The sequence below is a fragment of the Astyanax mexicanus genome, chromosome 17 (genome assembly GCF_023375975.1).
Source record: "Astyanax mexicanus isolate ESR-SI-001 chromosome 17, AstMex3_surface, whole genome shotgun sequence".
Taxonomy (NCBI): domain Eukaryota; kingdom Metazoa; phylum Chordata; class Actinopteri; order Characiformes; family Acestrorhamphidae; genus Astyanax; species Astyanax mexicanus.
In genome coordinates this window covers 23,909,360-23,924,989 of record NC_064424.1, presented here as the reverse complement: position 1 = coordinate 23,924,989, position 15,630 = coordinate 23,909,360, and the positions used below count along the sequence as shown (strand labels likewise).

Genomic DNA, 15,630 nt, shown 5'->3' with positions numbered 1-15,630 from the left:
CAAACGAGTGCTGGATATAAATCTACACAAATTTCTAGCTAGCACTTAGCGCTGTTAGTGGCTAATGCTAATACTGCTCCAGCATTGGTGCTAAAAACTCCTGTTTAACACTAGAATGTGAATGACCCCACCCATCCCTCACACAAACTGTTCTCCCTCCTGCCTTCGGGAAGAAGGTACCGCAGCATCCGGTCCAGCACGACCAGATTCTGCAACAGTTTCTACCCCCAAGCCATCAGACTCCTCAACTGCAGAGACTGAACTGATGGTTTTTCTGTACATGCACACACACACTCTTACCCCACTTACCCCAGAAAATGGAAAGCACTAAAAACCCTACTACCTCACTGGACTCTATTGCACACTGTGTAATAGAGGTAATTACTACCTCACTGGTCTTTTTTGCACACTTTTTGCACACTGCATAATTTGCACACTGTCTTGTTATTTATTATTCTTTGTCTGTATTGTGTTGTATTGTCTGTCTGCACTTTTGTACTGTTGCACTATTGTTCTGTCTACACTGTGTTTATGTGCACCATGGTCCCTGGAAGAACATTGTTTCGTTTCACTGTGTACTCTGTATATAGCTGAAATGACAATAAAAACCACTTTGACTTTGACTTTGACTTTAGACTTCAGCAAAGTGTATTTTCTGCTCCTTACAACCTGACTGGTAGAATTCATACCTAAGACGTACCCGATTATAAGGCGCGCTGACGATTTTTGGGAAAACTAAAGGATTTTAAGTTTGCCTTATAGTGCTGAACATAAGGTTAATTGCAACTGAAACAAACTGCACAATAAAGTGTGTAAAAATGGTAATGAAGTGAAGTGAGTAAGGCTAAAACTCACTAAAATGCAGATAAATACTTCCATCCCAAAATACATAATTTGCCCGTAGCCGCAAATTACAGACAAAATGCTTTCCACTTTTTCTATTACTGTGAGACACAGTTAATATATGGTTGTACATAACCACAGACATCAGCCTATATACATACATTTACTTATTCCAACAAGCTATTTAAACTAAGCTGAGAAGTAATGATATCTGAATTGACAAAAACTCTATTATTACTATTACTATTTTTGACAATGGGTGCCAGTTGGAATGTGTCTATAAATGAGAGACTCGCTGGCACACACCTAGATCCAAAACAGAAATCAGAGAAAGAAAGAAAAAAATAAGTCAAGTCAAGAAAAACGCAGAATGATAAGAGACCACTTCACAGTGATGAAATTTACCAAATGAAAAACCTGTAATATAAGCAAGAGGAAGATGGATGATCACAAGCCATCAAAGCAAACTGAACTGCTTGATTTCTTGCACCAGGAGTGGCATAAAGTTACCCAAAAGCAGTGTGTAAGCCTGCTGGAGGAGAACATGATGCCAAGATGCATGAAAACTGAGATTAAAAACCGGGGTTATTCCATGTAAAGTTGTTTTCTTTGCATTATTCTTGCTATTCATAATTTGACCATTTCTCATTTTCTACAAATAAAGGCTCTAAATGACATGTTCATTTTACTCATATACCTATAAATAGCAAAATCAGAGAAACTGATTCAGAAACTGAAGTGGTCTCTTATTTTTTTTCCAGAGCTGTATGTGTGTGATTTTTTTTTTTAATGATTAAGTATTATTTAGGATAACGGACTATGTAACTATCGCACTCCTGGTGATTTCATGGAAATTCAGAAATGTCAATCAAATATTATTCAATTCGCTGTGAAGTGTAATTTCCTTTTTGTTTCAGTAATTTTAGAGCATTTCTATTGGTCCATTGATCATAGATTTCTGATACATTGATGCATTTTAAAGTATACCTGTCAGATTCACATTATATCAAAAATCGAGGTTTTTTTATTTATTATTATTATTTTTTTAACCAGACAGCAATGTTGCGTAGGTGTGTTTTAGCTTTACCAACCCCACCCTTTTCATACACAGTATTATGCAATGCCTTGTTTTTCCTCATTTTTAGTAAAAAAAAATCACTAGTCCTACAGTCCATATTGTGTGTATGCATGTATATGATTGTGTGAGCTTGTATGTGGTGTTGGTGTGCTCACTGCCTTCCACAGCCTGTCATTAATGGTTTCAGAAGGAGCGCAGCGGAGAATACCAATGACCCGGTTAGTGCCCGCCCTGCCGCAGCACGCCGCGGCAGCCTGGCATGTGTATGCATGCACATTTGTGTTAGAAGGGCATGTGTATCGCTGTCAGTGAAGCGGGCCGTCGTGGAGGTCGCAGGCGGTGCAGAACAAGTGCTGGGGGTATTAAATACGCTGATACTCGAACACACACACACACATATATATACACACACTTATACACACACACACACACACGGCCTGAGGGGTGCATTATGAGTAGTAGGTATGTAACTAAAGGGTTTATGAAGGAGTAAATCCTATTAACAGGGCCACCAGAGGGCAGAGCAGGACATGTCCAAACCATTGTGTGTGTGTGTGTCTCTGGGTGTGTGTGTGTGTGTGTGTATACTAATTGATGTGAGGTCCCCGTCCAGTTGGTTAGCAGGGTCTGTGCTGATGGCCCTGGTGGTGCACAGCATTGTGTCTCGTTGTCAGCCGCTAAACATTGTCCCATCAGTGTGTGTGTGTGTGAGAGAGAGAGAGCGAGCGAGAGAGAGCAAGAGGGGCAATCAGGGTGGGGAAGGTGGCTGGGAGGTGTGTATGGTTGTCACTGCTAAATAGGGGGACCTGTGTGGGTGGGTGTGTGTGTGTGTGTGTGTGTGTGTGTGTGTGCTAAACGGTCCATTGTTGCAGTATAGAGTGTGTAAATGGAGGCAGATGGCAACGTTTGAGGCACGTGGGCCTCCTACTGTGTGTGCAAGTGTGTGTGACACACACACAGAAAGGGGGCGGGGCCGAAGGGGACGTGCGGGGTCATGGCACAGCCTGGCTCCGGTTTAATTTGGTGTGTGTGTGTCTCATTGTGCCGTGACGTTGCCAAGTTACGAGACACTGAGAATTCTCCCACTGCCCTGCAAACACCACAACTGTCCTCAGATACCCATCACCACCCGTACACGCTCAGTGTCTCTCGCCCAGTCTCTCTCTTTCTCTCTCTCACTCTCTCTCTCTTTCTCTCTATCTCTTTCGTTCGGTCTCAAATTCGATAACAGGTCCAATGTGGCTAGTTTTTCTCTTTTTCAATAGTGCAGACATTTATACACACACACACACACACACACTCCGGTGCAGTGCTCCCTCTGACCTGTGTGTGTGGTGTGTGTGTAAGAGAGAGAGAGAGAGATTGACAGGCGGGAGACTCTCGGTCCCTAATAGCTTTTTAATCAACTGGCATAATAGACTAGCCATGTCTCCTCTCCCCACACACACACACACCACATGCTCACTCTGACTGCACTCCTACGCTACCATATGGGCAGCTGTGTCTGCTATTTTCTACTGAGGTGGGTCTTTTTCATGCATATTCCAATCATCTCCCAGAACGTCTAGATGTTCCACCTACAGATGGGTTCCGCTGCCCATTTACTTCATTTATTCTAATGATAAAATGCTGTAATTCTGTCTTTACAAGCATATCCACATTTATTGTCCAGGTTAATGTTTTAAAAACAATTTGCATAGACCCTCATTTATTACTTTTATTTCTGACATAATGTGAGTCTGGTAGTTCTGTTCTGTTCTGTCACAATTTTAGGATGAATGGATTAACGTAAAAAAAACGTAAAGAAAATATGTATATTTTCTGGTATAAACATTGATATTACAATTAATTTTCAGAAATGAATTAGCATTACAGAGAAATAAGAGTTATAGTAATTATAGTAATGTAAATTTAGTAGGGAGATTAAATATTTCCAAATATTTTAGTGCTATAATTTTTAGCACTAAATATTTGTTGTATGCTGTTGTTATTTTTAACGACTTACCTAAACTCACCTATAACAATATCTTTACTAATAGTCGTAAACAATCATTAAAAAAATAAATATTTTAAAAAACTTTAAATCAGGAAATGTGCAATGGGAAATCATGCTGCAACTTTTTTCCTGCAAAAATGTTGTAAGATTTGCACTGTTCTCATTTTCTAGAGGCATATATACCTCCTACCTCCTAGGTTATATTTATCATTTTATTATTTTTTACTCCAAAGTCCAAAGTACTCAAATATAAATAAATATACAGATTGAATTATTAATATAATAAAATGTTGGTTCTTTTTTTTTCTGGTGAAATTTTTAGCAACAATTTACTTGGATGGTCCATTGTTGATGCCTCATAGAATCAAGAGTAGGATGGATGATCACAAGCCATCAAACCAAGCTGAACTGCTTGAATTTTTGCACCAGGAGTGCAGGCATCAAGTTATCTAAAAGCAGTGTGTAAGACTGGTGGACGAGAACATGCCAAGATGCATGAAAATGTGATTAACTAGGTTATTCCCTTAAACATTGATTTCTGAACTCTTAAAACTTTATAAATATGAATTTGTTTTCTTTGCATTATTTGAGGTCTAAAAGCTCTGCATCTTTTTATTTATTTTTTTTCAGCCTTTTCTCATTTTTTGCAAAAAAAAGGAATGTTGTCTGTAGTTTATAGAATAAAACAGTAATGTTCATTTTATTCAAACATATACCTATAAATAGCTAAATCAGAGAAACTGATTCAAAAACTGAAGTTTTCTTTTAACTTTTTTTTCAGAGCTGTATATACCACAGCACTCATTCCTGTATATTATTCTTACAGCAATCCAGAATATTCCATTTCTCTTTAAAATGGTAGTGGCATTTTTTTTTTTATGTTTGGTTACCATACTAAGATGCTTTTTTTTCTTCTTTTTTTTTTTTGTTATGCAGGTTCGCAGGCAAGTTGGTGAGTTCTGGTGCGCTGGTGTTGGTGTGTGTGGTACAGAAAGAATCCAGCGCTCAAATCACCGTCAACACAGAGCGAACCATCGTGGGCTCCAATCTGCTCCGCGAGCTCCAGACAGCCCTCAGCGCCTCCTAGACAAAGATCTCCCTATGCAACCCGGTGTTCTTTTAATGACAGACCCTCACAGTGCCACCCCCCAACATCACACTGTGGATCAATCAGTGTGAGAACTCACCTTTACGCCAATCGACAAATTTCTTTCATTTAGCATAGAGCTCAGTACTCCTACACTGCCACTAGAGGAGGAGGAGGCAGAGGCCAATGCTGCAGTTTTGTTACTAATGTTGATAGAGAGGTCAAGGCCTTAAAAGCCACGGTGCTTTATCAATCAGTGTTTATTCCTTTCCAGATCTGATTTCACTTGTATTGTTTCTCGTAAATTTCTTTAAGGCCTGTTTGTGTAAAGTGCCTTTTGAGAAGTACGGTTAAAACACAAGTGCCCAAATGTCTTCTGAGATGTGTGTTCTTCTGAATACAATAAACAAAACCTGTCGGAAAAGGTTTAAAAAGCAATGTTGTTTTCTTGGGGTCATTTATTGTGCAGTACCTAGATAAAATAGTTCAAATGTTTGATTTGTCCCTGTTTAGTCACTTCATTTCACATTTAAAGATAAGAAAATATCAGAAGAATCGGGTTCTGACATTGTTGAAAGCTGCCTTTATACACATTTTCTAATTTAGACACATTCTTACTATAGGAACTGGTGCATGTGGTCTACATAAGGGGTGACATTTGCGTAGCACATGACTCCAGAAATGAATTCAGTTCTGTGAAAAAGTACCTGTTCTATTCACAAATGGGCTTACTTAGGTGTTTTCACACCTGTAATAAATTTTTCTGGTCCAAATCAGTTGTTTTCTTGAGTTGAGTTTGTTTACTTGGAGAGTTTTTTTCCCCCTCTGTTTGGTTTGTTTTCACGCAGGCACAAACCTAAATGCACCAAAATGCACCCCAACAAACCTTGCGAGCACATGGTCTTCTTTTTTATTGGTCAGATCTGTCTAACTGCGCTAAGCGCTTTGGCTGTCCAGAGGTGAATATTATCAGTCTGTAGCCTGCTGTTAACCCTGGCTAGCACTGCTGGAGCAGCAGTAGCGTTACCATCTAGCCGCACTAAGCGTTAGCTCCTTGGCGATTAAGAGGTGAGTATTATCGGCCTGTAGCCAGCTGCTAACCCCAGCTAACACGGATGGAGGAGCGGTTAGCCGCTAATGCTCCAGCTTCAGTGGAAATCTGGAAATCTAAGCTTACTGTAAATTAACGGAAGCTCAACATGCTTAAAGGAAAACACTGAGCAGTTAACTTTTGCAGTTTTTACATATGATCTCTGGAAAGTGGTGTCCAAAGAAGGCCCAAGGTGTGGACATTATCTGGCGCTGACCTTTCACACATGTAGGGTTCCTCTGGAGATTTTCCGTAACAGACCCATGTGTGAAAGGGGCTTAGAACTCGCGATATTTCTTAATGTTACCAGTACTTATTATGGAGGGTAAAGCCTAGCATAGCCTCCTCCAAGATGTGCAAAAACTCTCTGCCCCACCCTATCATGATGGTGCAAACACTCTCCACCCCACTGGTGAAGGTTGACATGCTTGGAAGAGAACACTAAGGCTGCGTTCACATTACCAGTCTGAAGTGACTCATGTCTGATTTTTTTCCTCCTGATTTTTCATGGCTGTGTGAACGTCCCAAACCATTTTTTTTTTCCCAAATCAGATTTGAGTCACTTTCATATGTGGTCCTAAATCGGATACTTATCCGACCTATGGACCTGCGACAAAAATGTGAACGGTCAAATTGCAATTCATACGTGCTTCTCCCTCGTATCCACACTTCTCTTGGTGCAGCTGTGCAGCTATAGCTGCAAAAACAGCAAAAGCAAACCCTCTGGCCTTTTTTATTGTCCTCGACCTGAGCATGTACTTTAAATGAGCTGTTTACTCTCCACTCCAGCAAAAGATGCTCCACATATGAGCTGCTAACATCCATTTCCCTTTATAAAGCTTCTAGTCAGCTCTCAAATATGAGTTTTTTTGTTGTTTGTGAAGAAGGCGATGTTTATACACGTATCAATTTGTGCATTTGAGGTGTTTCAGGGACAGATTCGTTCATATTACACACAGATACAGGTCACTTACATTTGTGAATGTGAACCGGCAAGATACCCAAATCTGATATGAGCAAAAAATCGGATTTGAGCAATGTGGCTTGTAATGTGAACTATTTGGGATTCCTGGCTGACACTGACAGATGGCTGGGGCATCACCTTGAAACCAAACCTGTGAGCTCCCAATAACCAAGAGAGTGTTTTAATAGCTGTACCACTACACTATCAACTAAGTTTACAAAGTTGTAACACCAGCAGTTCCTCATCTTGGAAGCTGTTGAATGAAGGTGATCAGTTAATCACAGTGGACTGTGGAGCCCCATGCTGTGGTGGAGTGCTCCTTTATGGCGCCCTGCTCTTTATTGAACATTATGACACATAAGCACATACACGTTCTCTTACACTACAGCCATAACTCAACACACACCAACACTCACACTCGTGCCATCATCAAACAGCTTCTCTGCTGACTGTTTTATGAGCGAGAGAGCGAGAGAGGATGCTAGAGGAGGCATCTCTCTCAATCATTCTAACTGCAGGCTGTAAGGACGCCACCACGCCATTAGGACATAGACGTTTGCACAGCCATTACAGCAGAAAACACACACACACACACACACACACATTTACTTTTCGCCATCTGCAGGATTGGTTCTGGTCAAGATCGCTGATTTACTTTAAACAGGGAGGTGTTTAACGATTTAACCAGTCTAAGAAGCTCTACAGGATCCCAGCGCCTTTAACAAAGAAGGTGCAAGTAGTGTAGACCTTTAGGGTCTTGTGTATATAACGTTTGTTAGATCTGTGTTGGATCTATTAGATCTAGATCTTTAAAACTACACACTTACTGCAGGACCAGGGTTTACAAGAATGGACAATCATAGTATTTACTATATTTGTGATGGATACAGATACAATGTGGCCCCACAACTTAAGCTATCCATTCACATGCACAGTGATTTTAACCACATTCCAAACTGAGGGATCCTTCATATATAGCCAAGAATTGTAGTCAGCTTTTGTAGTACTTCAGTAGCAATTGTAAGGACTCAACAGAGGTATCCTTCATGGCCCTCGTTACAGACTATTAACAGCTTACTTGTAACACAAACCCTACCTGCAATGTACAGCATACTGACTTAGAAATACGGACCAAAAGTCACAATTATCTCAGTCACGCTTACATACATATCAACATAGTGTGCATTCTCGAGAGTGGGTGCTTTTCCTTGTGGAGTGCTGAATTTGCATAAGTGACATCATCTTGTTCTGTGCTTGGACACAGATCGTGCTCACACTTGCGCTTGAGGAGGTGGGCCAGAGCACGGTTCACTTAGACTTGAGCACGGTATGCATGCAGTGTGAGCGCTATCCGTTTGAAGCGATCACACTATTGAGCTGTGTGTTTGAGAGGTAACCTTGCCTATTGTGACTACACCCTAATACACACCGACCTTCCAGGATTAAATTTGAAAGTCCATGTTGTACAGGTTTCTGTGGTTTGACTTGGTAGTTCCCAACCCTGGTCCTGGAAGTCTTTCTGCCCTGCAGATTACAAGAACAGTTTCCCAGACAGGGATTAAACTGAAATAAAAGATCAAAGGACATTTTCATTCAAAATGCTTTGTAGTCCTAGACTAGGCTTAATCCATGTTTGGGAAACTATACTTGTTTTATTGTTGCTGTTTGTTTACTCCGCAGTTACGCGAACGTTGTTCGCCAAAGCCAAGCGAACTTCCTCTCTGCAAGATATAAGGTATACTGAGACCTATAGGCATGGAGTTATTCAGGATTTAGGGTTAGAAACTTGTGGTCTAACTTACCCAGGTTGCTTGCACAAAGGAACTAACAGCTCGGCGATATTCGCAAGGACATCCTGCCTCCAAATGTGTTGCCTCTAATGGCATGATTGACTTCCGAATGGCATTTCTTCATTGGGATAATGCTCGCCCACAAACAGCAAGGGTTTTCCAGGAATGTCTCTGCGAGATTGTAACACTTCCTTGGCCTTCAGCAACCTATGAGTGTGCAGGATCTACAGGCTTTTAGGCAGGGGGTCCCTCAGGGTTTGGGTTGGGAATATGTGGTCTAATTCATCCAACTTACATTACATTACAGTTCATTTGGCAGACACTTTTGTCCAAAGCGACTTACAATAACGAAGTACAAAAGTAATAGGAATTTAGATAACCCATTTTTAGATAGGGCTTAAAGGAGGTCGAAGGGAAATAAAGGGATAGAGAAGTGAAGGAGGGGAAGAAGGGAATGGGGTTAGAAGTAGTTAGTGTGTTAGAGGTGTTAGGAGAGTAAGTGCTCTTTGAAGAGCTCTGTCTTCAGGAGTCTCTTAAAGATAGCGAGAGATTCTCCTGATCTGGTAGTGGAAGGTAGTTTGTTCCACCATTGGGGAACTCTGTATGAGAACAGTCTGGATTGCTTTGTGTGAGTGTTTGGCAAAGCGAGGCGACGTTCATTGGAGGAGCGCAGCGGCCGGGAGGTAGCGTAAGCCTTCAGGAGTGAGTGCAGGTAGGAAGGAGCCTGTTCCCTCATCACCTTGTAGGCGATTGTAAGAGTTTTGAATTTGATGCGAGCATCAACTGGTAGCCAGTGGAGCTCAATGAGCAGCGGGGTGACATGTGCCCGTTTTGGTTGGTTGAAGACCAGACGTGCTGCTGCGTTCTGGATCATTTGGAGTGGTTTTACTACGCAGGCCGGGAGGCCAGTTAGCAGGGCATTGCAGTAGTCGAGACGTGAGATGACGACTGCTTGTACCAGGAGTTGGGTGGCCTGTTGCGTCAGAAACTGTCTAATTTTCCTGATGTTATAAAGCGCGAAGCGGCAGGATCGAGCAACCGAGGCCACATGGTGCGTGAAAGAGAGCTGGTCATCAACCATAACACCCAGGTTCCTAGCAACCTTTGTCGGTGAGAGAGAGAGAGAGTCGATGCTTATAGAGAGGTTGTGTTGAAAAGATGGTTTTGCTGGTATAACCAGAAGTTCAGTCTTTGAGAGATTTAATTGAAGGTGATGCTCCTTCATCCAAGAGGATATGTCAGAGAGACACGACGATATCCGTGCAGAGATTGAGTTATCTTCAGGTGAGAATGACAGGTATAGCTGGGTGTCATCAGCAAAGCAATGGTAGGAAAAGCCATGTGAGTGGATAACCTGACCAAGAGAGGCAGTGTATATTGAGAAGAGAAGGGGCCCCAGTACCGAACCCTGGGGAACCCCAGTGGATAGGGAGTGGGCTGAGGACAGCTGTCCTTGCCACGACACCTTGAACGAGCGCCCAGTGAGGTATGATCTAAACCATGACAGCACATTGTCTGAGATCCCCATGTTTGAAAGTATAGTTAGGAGGAAGTCGTGGTTGACCGTGTCGAAGGCGGCCGAGAGGTCCAGCAGAATGAGCACTGAGGACTGGCCTGCAGCTCTAGCAGTTTTCAACGCTTCAGTCACAGACAACAGAGCCGTCTAGGTAGAGTGTCCTTTTTTGAATCCAGATTGGTTCTGGTCCAGGAGGTCATTCTGGGAGAGGAAGCCAGAGACCTGATTTAAAACTGCTCTCTCGAGTGTTTTAGAGAGAAAAGGTAGTAGTGAGACCGGTCTGTAGTTATCAACCTGGGCGGGGTTGAGAGAAGGCTTTTTAAGCAGTGGTGTCACATGTGCTTGTTTGAAAGCAGTTGGGAAAACACCAGAAGTTAAAGAGGCATTGATGGTGTGAGTGATAGCCGGAATGATTGCAGGTGCGATGGTTTGTAGTAAGTTTGAGAGAATTGGGTCAAGCGGACACGTAGTAGGACGGCTACGTGTTAGGAGAGCCAGTGTCTCGTTCTCAGTGAGAGAAGTGAACGAGGAGAGCGCAACGCCTTCGGTGGAGGGACATCGGGCTGCAGAGCATGTAGTAGGACTGCTACATGTTACATCAGTAAACTGGTTGCTGATAGCTGCCACTTTTCCAGTAAAGAATGATGCAAGTGTTTCAGCAGTAAGGCATGTAGCCGGAGGAGGAGGAGGAGGGTTCATTAGTGATTTAAAAGTAGCAAATAGTTTCCGGGAGTCTGTGAGGGAGCTGAATTTATTGTGATAAAATTCAGCTTTAGCAGTCGTGATGCTGGCTGAGAAGGAAGCCAGGAGCAGTTGGTAGTTTTTTAGGTCTGCTTGTTTTTGGTTTTAATGCCATTTTCTTTCGGCAGCTTGGAGTTTGGAACGTAGTTCCCTCAGTGAGTTATTTTTTAGCCATGGCTGCGGTTTGCTAGAGCTAATGGCTCGAGATGTAAGAGGACAGAGGTTGTCCAAACAGGAGCTTAGTGTGGAGCAGAGTGTATCGGTGGCATCATTTACATTGAGTGATGAAAATGAGCCTGGTGGGGGCATGTTGTCAGTCACCAGCGAGGAGAACTGGTCTGCTGAGATATCTCGTAAATTTCGGCGGAACGAGACCATCGTAGGAGTAGCCGTGGGTTTGCCTTGCTCGGTTGCCTCGCGCAGGTAGACTCGCAGGTCTTTACCCGCGTTGGTCTTCACACGAGAGGGTCTTCACACAACAGCTGACGCCTTCGGCTGACGCCTCGGCGAGTGATGTAATAGGACTCTAGATTGCGTACAGCTGCGGGCGATATAGGAAATCAGCGCCACCAGACTGTCTTTTAAAGCCGTGAGTAACGCCCCCGAGGTCCGCAGACAGAGAAAGTGTGAATGAGGGGGTTTGCCACGCCCCGCTCTAACGCAACTCGCCCAACCTTGTCCGAAAAGCGCGCTAAAAAGCGCGTTTGCTGTTGCTGCTACAGCGTAGCTGAAGTGAAAGTAAAGTAAAAGAGCAGTCTGGTGTAGCTTGAAGTTCCTGTTAGCCCTGCTAGTGTGCCCTTGTCTTATTAGTGTGAAGGTCTTGGTTGTTGGTTTATTGGTTGCATCAGTGCATATGTTTGGTGTTGGGAGTGGGGGACCTCAAAGGGCTAGGATCAAGAAGCATTAGAAAGTGCCCTGAGGGGCACTAAGAGCTCAGCGACATTCACACATCTGTTGCCTTTCCTGACAGGATTTTCAACTGGCATTTTTCAGCATCAGTGGTGGCATCAGTGCATCTGTTGCGTGTTGGGAGTGGGGTCCTCAAAGGACTAGGATTAAAAAGCACTTGGAGCAGCAGAAGAAGTCTATAACTTTATGAAACTTAGAGAACTCATAACCATTAGGTCTGCTTAGTTCAAAGAAAACCCCTGTTTTTTTTCAGAAAACGCCCACACTCACTTTAATGGATGTACTAGATAAACAGCCTATAGTGTGGTTCTCGATTGGAAGCTGTGTTATGGTGAGGCTGTCGAAGTGTTGTGACAGCAGCTTGACTTGATTTGAAGCCCAACGTAAAGCAGGGGAGGCGTAGATGAGGACATCAACAGATTTATTTTTAAAATATGTTGTTCTGCTCAAACCCAGTGTAAACATAGAGCTGCTGGTTAGGCCCACAACACTGTTGTGACGATGTTGCCCTGGCAACTGCCACACACACCAGCGGTCGCTAATGAGCTGCTGGCAGTAGGTGTGTTAGCCGTGCTGTGAAAAGTGCTCAGAAAATTAATCTGCGTTCTGAAGTTCTCCGAGTCTTGTTTGGTGACAGAATCTTCCAGACGGCTTTCCGGTTGTTTGGGATGTAACGTTGCAATGAAGAGCAATCAGCTCTTGGTGGCAATGTGAGGTTTCGAGCCTGTCACACTTTTACACATGCTAAATGATTTCATAGACAGTTTAGAAAATATGGTTGCCAAGAAAAATGTTTCTATAATTTTAAACCCAATATATGAGGACCTTGTTGTGAGCCATCGCATTCGACAGTCGGTCACCCCTAGTAGTGATACAAGGGACACTAATAGCTTACAAGTGCTTGTCCACACAGCAAGGGCTTCTATAAATATCTCCACCAGTTTGCAAAACATTCTTGGCTTGCCCAGTAGCCAGCTTTATCAGCTATCGATCAAACATTTATGGGACCAGCTTCAGCAACGTACGATTTGCAGGATCTACAGGCCCAGCTACAACAACTGTGGACAAATTTACTGCAGGATTCCATACCAAACTTGCATTCCTCCATGTCCAATCATATCTCATCTTGTATCCAGGTCAGTCATGTCCTTACAGGGTACTAGAGCCTCCTTTTAACTGTACTATTTTCTCCCAATAACCCAATTCCTTTATCTCTGATACTGTAATCACTTAGTCTGACAGTCTCAAGACAATCATCAAAATCATCTAAAGACAATTTGTGATTTTTCATGAGTTCTGTTCACAGATTATGATTTTATTATAACTGAGGATCCTGCAATTAGGTGTTTTTTCGGAACATCAAGACAAGAAAAGTACTTGTCATTCACCTGGAATGGCTTTCAGTTAACAGCTGTGCTGAACCTGTCAAGAGTTAATTCAATAAATTCATTGTGAAGAGGTAGAGTTGGTGTACAGTGAAAAGCCCTATTTGAGTAATGTTCTAATCCATATTATGCCAAGAACTACTCAACTAAGTAAAGAAAAAAGTAGTTTAAGTAATGCAGATCAGTCCATCTGAAAAAATAATAAATCAAGAAGTTTGAAAGTATTCTCAAGTGCAGTCGCAAAGACCATTAAAAACATTATGATGAAACTGGCTCTCATCAGGACCGCCTCAGAAAAGGAAGAGCAAGAGTTTCCTCTGTTGCACAGAATAAGTTCATCAGTTACCAGCATCAGAAACCACAAGTTAACAGCACCCCAGATAAGAACCAACTTAATGAGTATTTTGGTTTGTTTAGCACATTTAAATGTACTACATGATTCCTTATGTGTTCCTTCATACTCTGAATGACTTCAATATTCATTTACAATTTGTAGGACTGTACATGAGTAAATTCTTGGAAATATACCGTCAACACGGCCATTGAACACACGTACCATGAAAATAAAACGTACGTTTTTTTTTTTTTAATGTATGTATAATACATCCAATCTGATGTTACTATATACAGTATAGTGCAATATATATATATATATATAACTCATACACTGCATTATGTTACTCATATCAGATCTATTGCTCTATGTTATATTCTCGTATGTATATGATTAACACGTACAGTCATTTCAGCATGTTTTTTTTATGTTACTTAGAAAAGATCAGAAAACCTGTTGATTCAAAATTCTCATATATAACATTGTAAAAGGTAATTGCTTCAGCATGGGCTCACTAATGTCTATTGTGATGTACAGTTCTGGAAAAAAAAATAAGAGACCACTAAAAAATGATGCACTTCTTTGATTTCACCAAATTGAAAACCTCTGGAATATAATCAAGAGGAAGATGGATGATCACAAGCCATCAAACCAAGCTGAACTGCTTTGACTTTTGCACCAGGAGTGGTATAGTTATCCAAAAGCAGTGTGCAAGACTGGTGGAGAAGAACATGCCAGGATGCATGAAAATTGTGATCAAAAAAGAGGGTTATTCCACCAAATATTGATTTCTGAACTACTTAAAACTAGTTCATTTGTGAATATATTTGAGGTCTGAAAGCTCTGCATCTTTTTTGTTATTTCAGCCATTTCTCATTTTCTGCAAATAAATGCCCTAAATGACCATATTTTAATTTGGAATTTGGGAGAAATGTTGTCCGTGGTTTTTAAAGATTTAAACAACAATGTTTTTTTTTTTTTTTTTTTTAAACATATACCTATTAATAGCAAAATCAGAGAAACTGATTCAGAAACTGAAGTGGCCCTTTTTTTTTTTTACTGTCTATAGTAACTGATTATACCTTACCTTACAGTTCCAGAAAAAAGATATTGAAAGTTCTATCATCCAGTTTATCCCCTTTTCACCACTTTGAACATCCCAATAAGCTAATGAAGTTCTACAAATAATGAAGCTGATGCTCTTAGGTGTAATCAATGTCAGTAAATGAATTAGTCATTCATATCTCACTTCATTAGATCATTTTCGGAGTAATGGATGCTTTCTTGTGGTCGCTGTGCTTCAGTTTGTTTCAATATAATATATTTGTTTTAACATTAGCCAGTATTCAGTGCTTACACTGCTTATAATGCTTATATATAGCCACCCGCTGGCTTTTAAAGGCCTTCCCCAGACAACCCCCTTAACCAGACTGCACTAACGCTCCATAAATCTGTCCCAGTGGCTTTCACACAGTCTTCAGGGCAACAGCAGCACTCTTCCTTAAGTGCAGTTGCGATGGGCTGAATTATATCTAACTCCTCTAATAATGTTGCCGCCGCTGTTTCCTCCAGGCCATTCTGCCGAGGCTTTTTTTTTTTGTCCCTCCTTCGCTCATGAAATACACTAAGTACTGCGCGGTGGCTGAAAAGCCATAAAAAGGCGTCGCTGGGATAAATGATAGATGTGTTCTGCCTGCAGGGGAAAACACACGTTCTGCTGGGAGCTCACAAAAGGCAGTCAAAAGACAAGTAAACACAAAAGCTGTGAGGGTTTTGTTGTCAACTACACGCTTTGGTGGTGTGAAATAGGCTAATCCCATCACCGAAGGTTTTCCAAAGGTGACCCAACCGGATTTAGCCTGGAGGGGTGAGATTATACCCTGTCAAACAGCCAGAG

The 15,630-nt window shown here is 41.8% G+C and overlaps 1 protein-coding gene across 2 annotated transcripts in view; it reads left to right on the top strand.

Annotated features, from left to right (window-relative positions):
- ap3b1a (adaptor related protein complex 3 subunit beta 1a) overlaps nucleotides 1-5,442 on the top strand; it is a 93,565-nt gene extending 88,123 nt beyond the window's left edge. For both annotated transcript variants that reach the window (XM_022676194.2, XM_049466390.1), the window contains exon 27: nucleotides 4,854-5,442. In XM_022676194.2, the coding sequence (XP_022531915.2) occupies nucleotides 4,854-5,004 (151 nt within the window). In that variant the 3' untranslated portion in view covers nucleotides 5,005-5,442. The remainder of the gene's footprint in view (nucleotides 1-4,853) is intronic.
- Nucleotides 5,443-15,630: the final 10,188 nt, after the last annotated feature.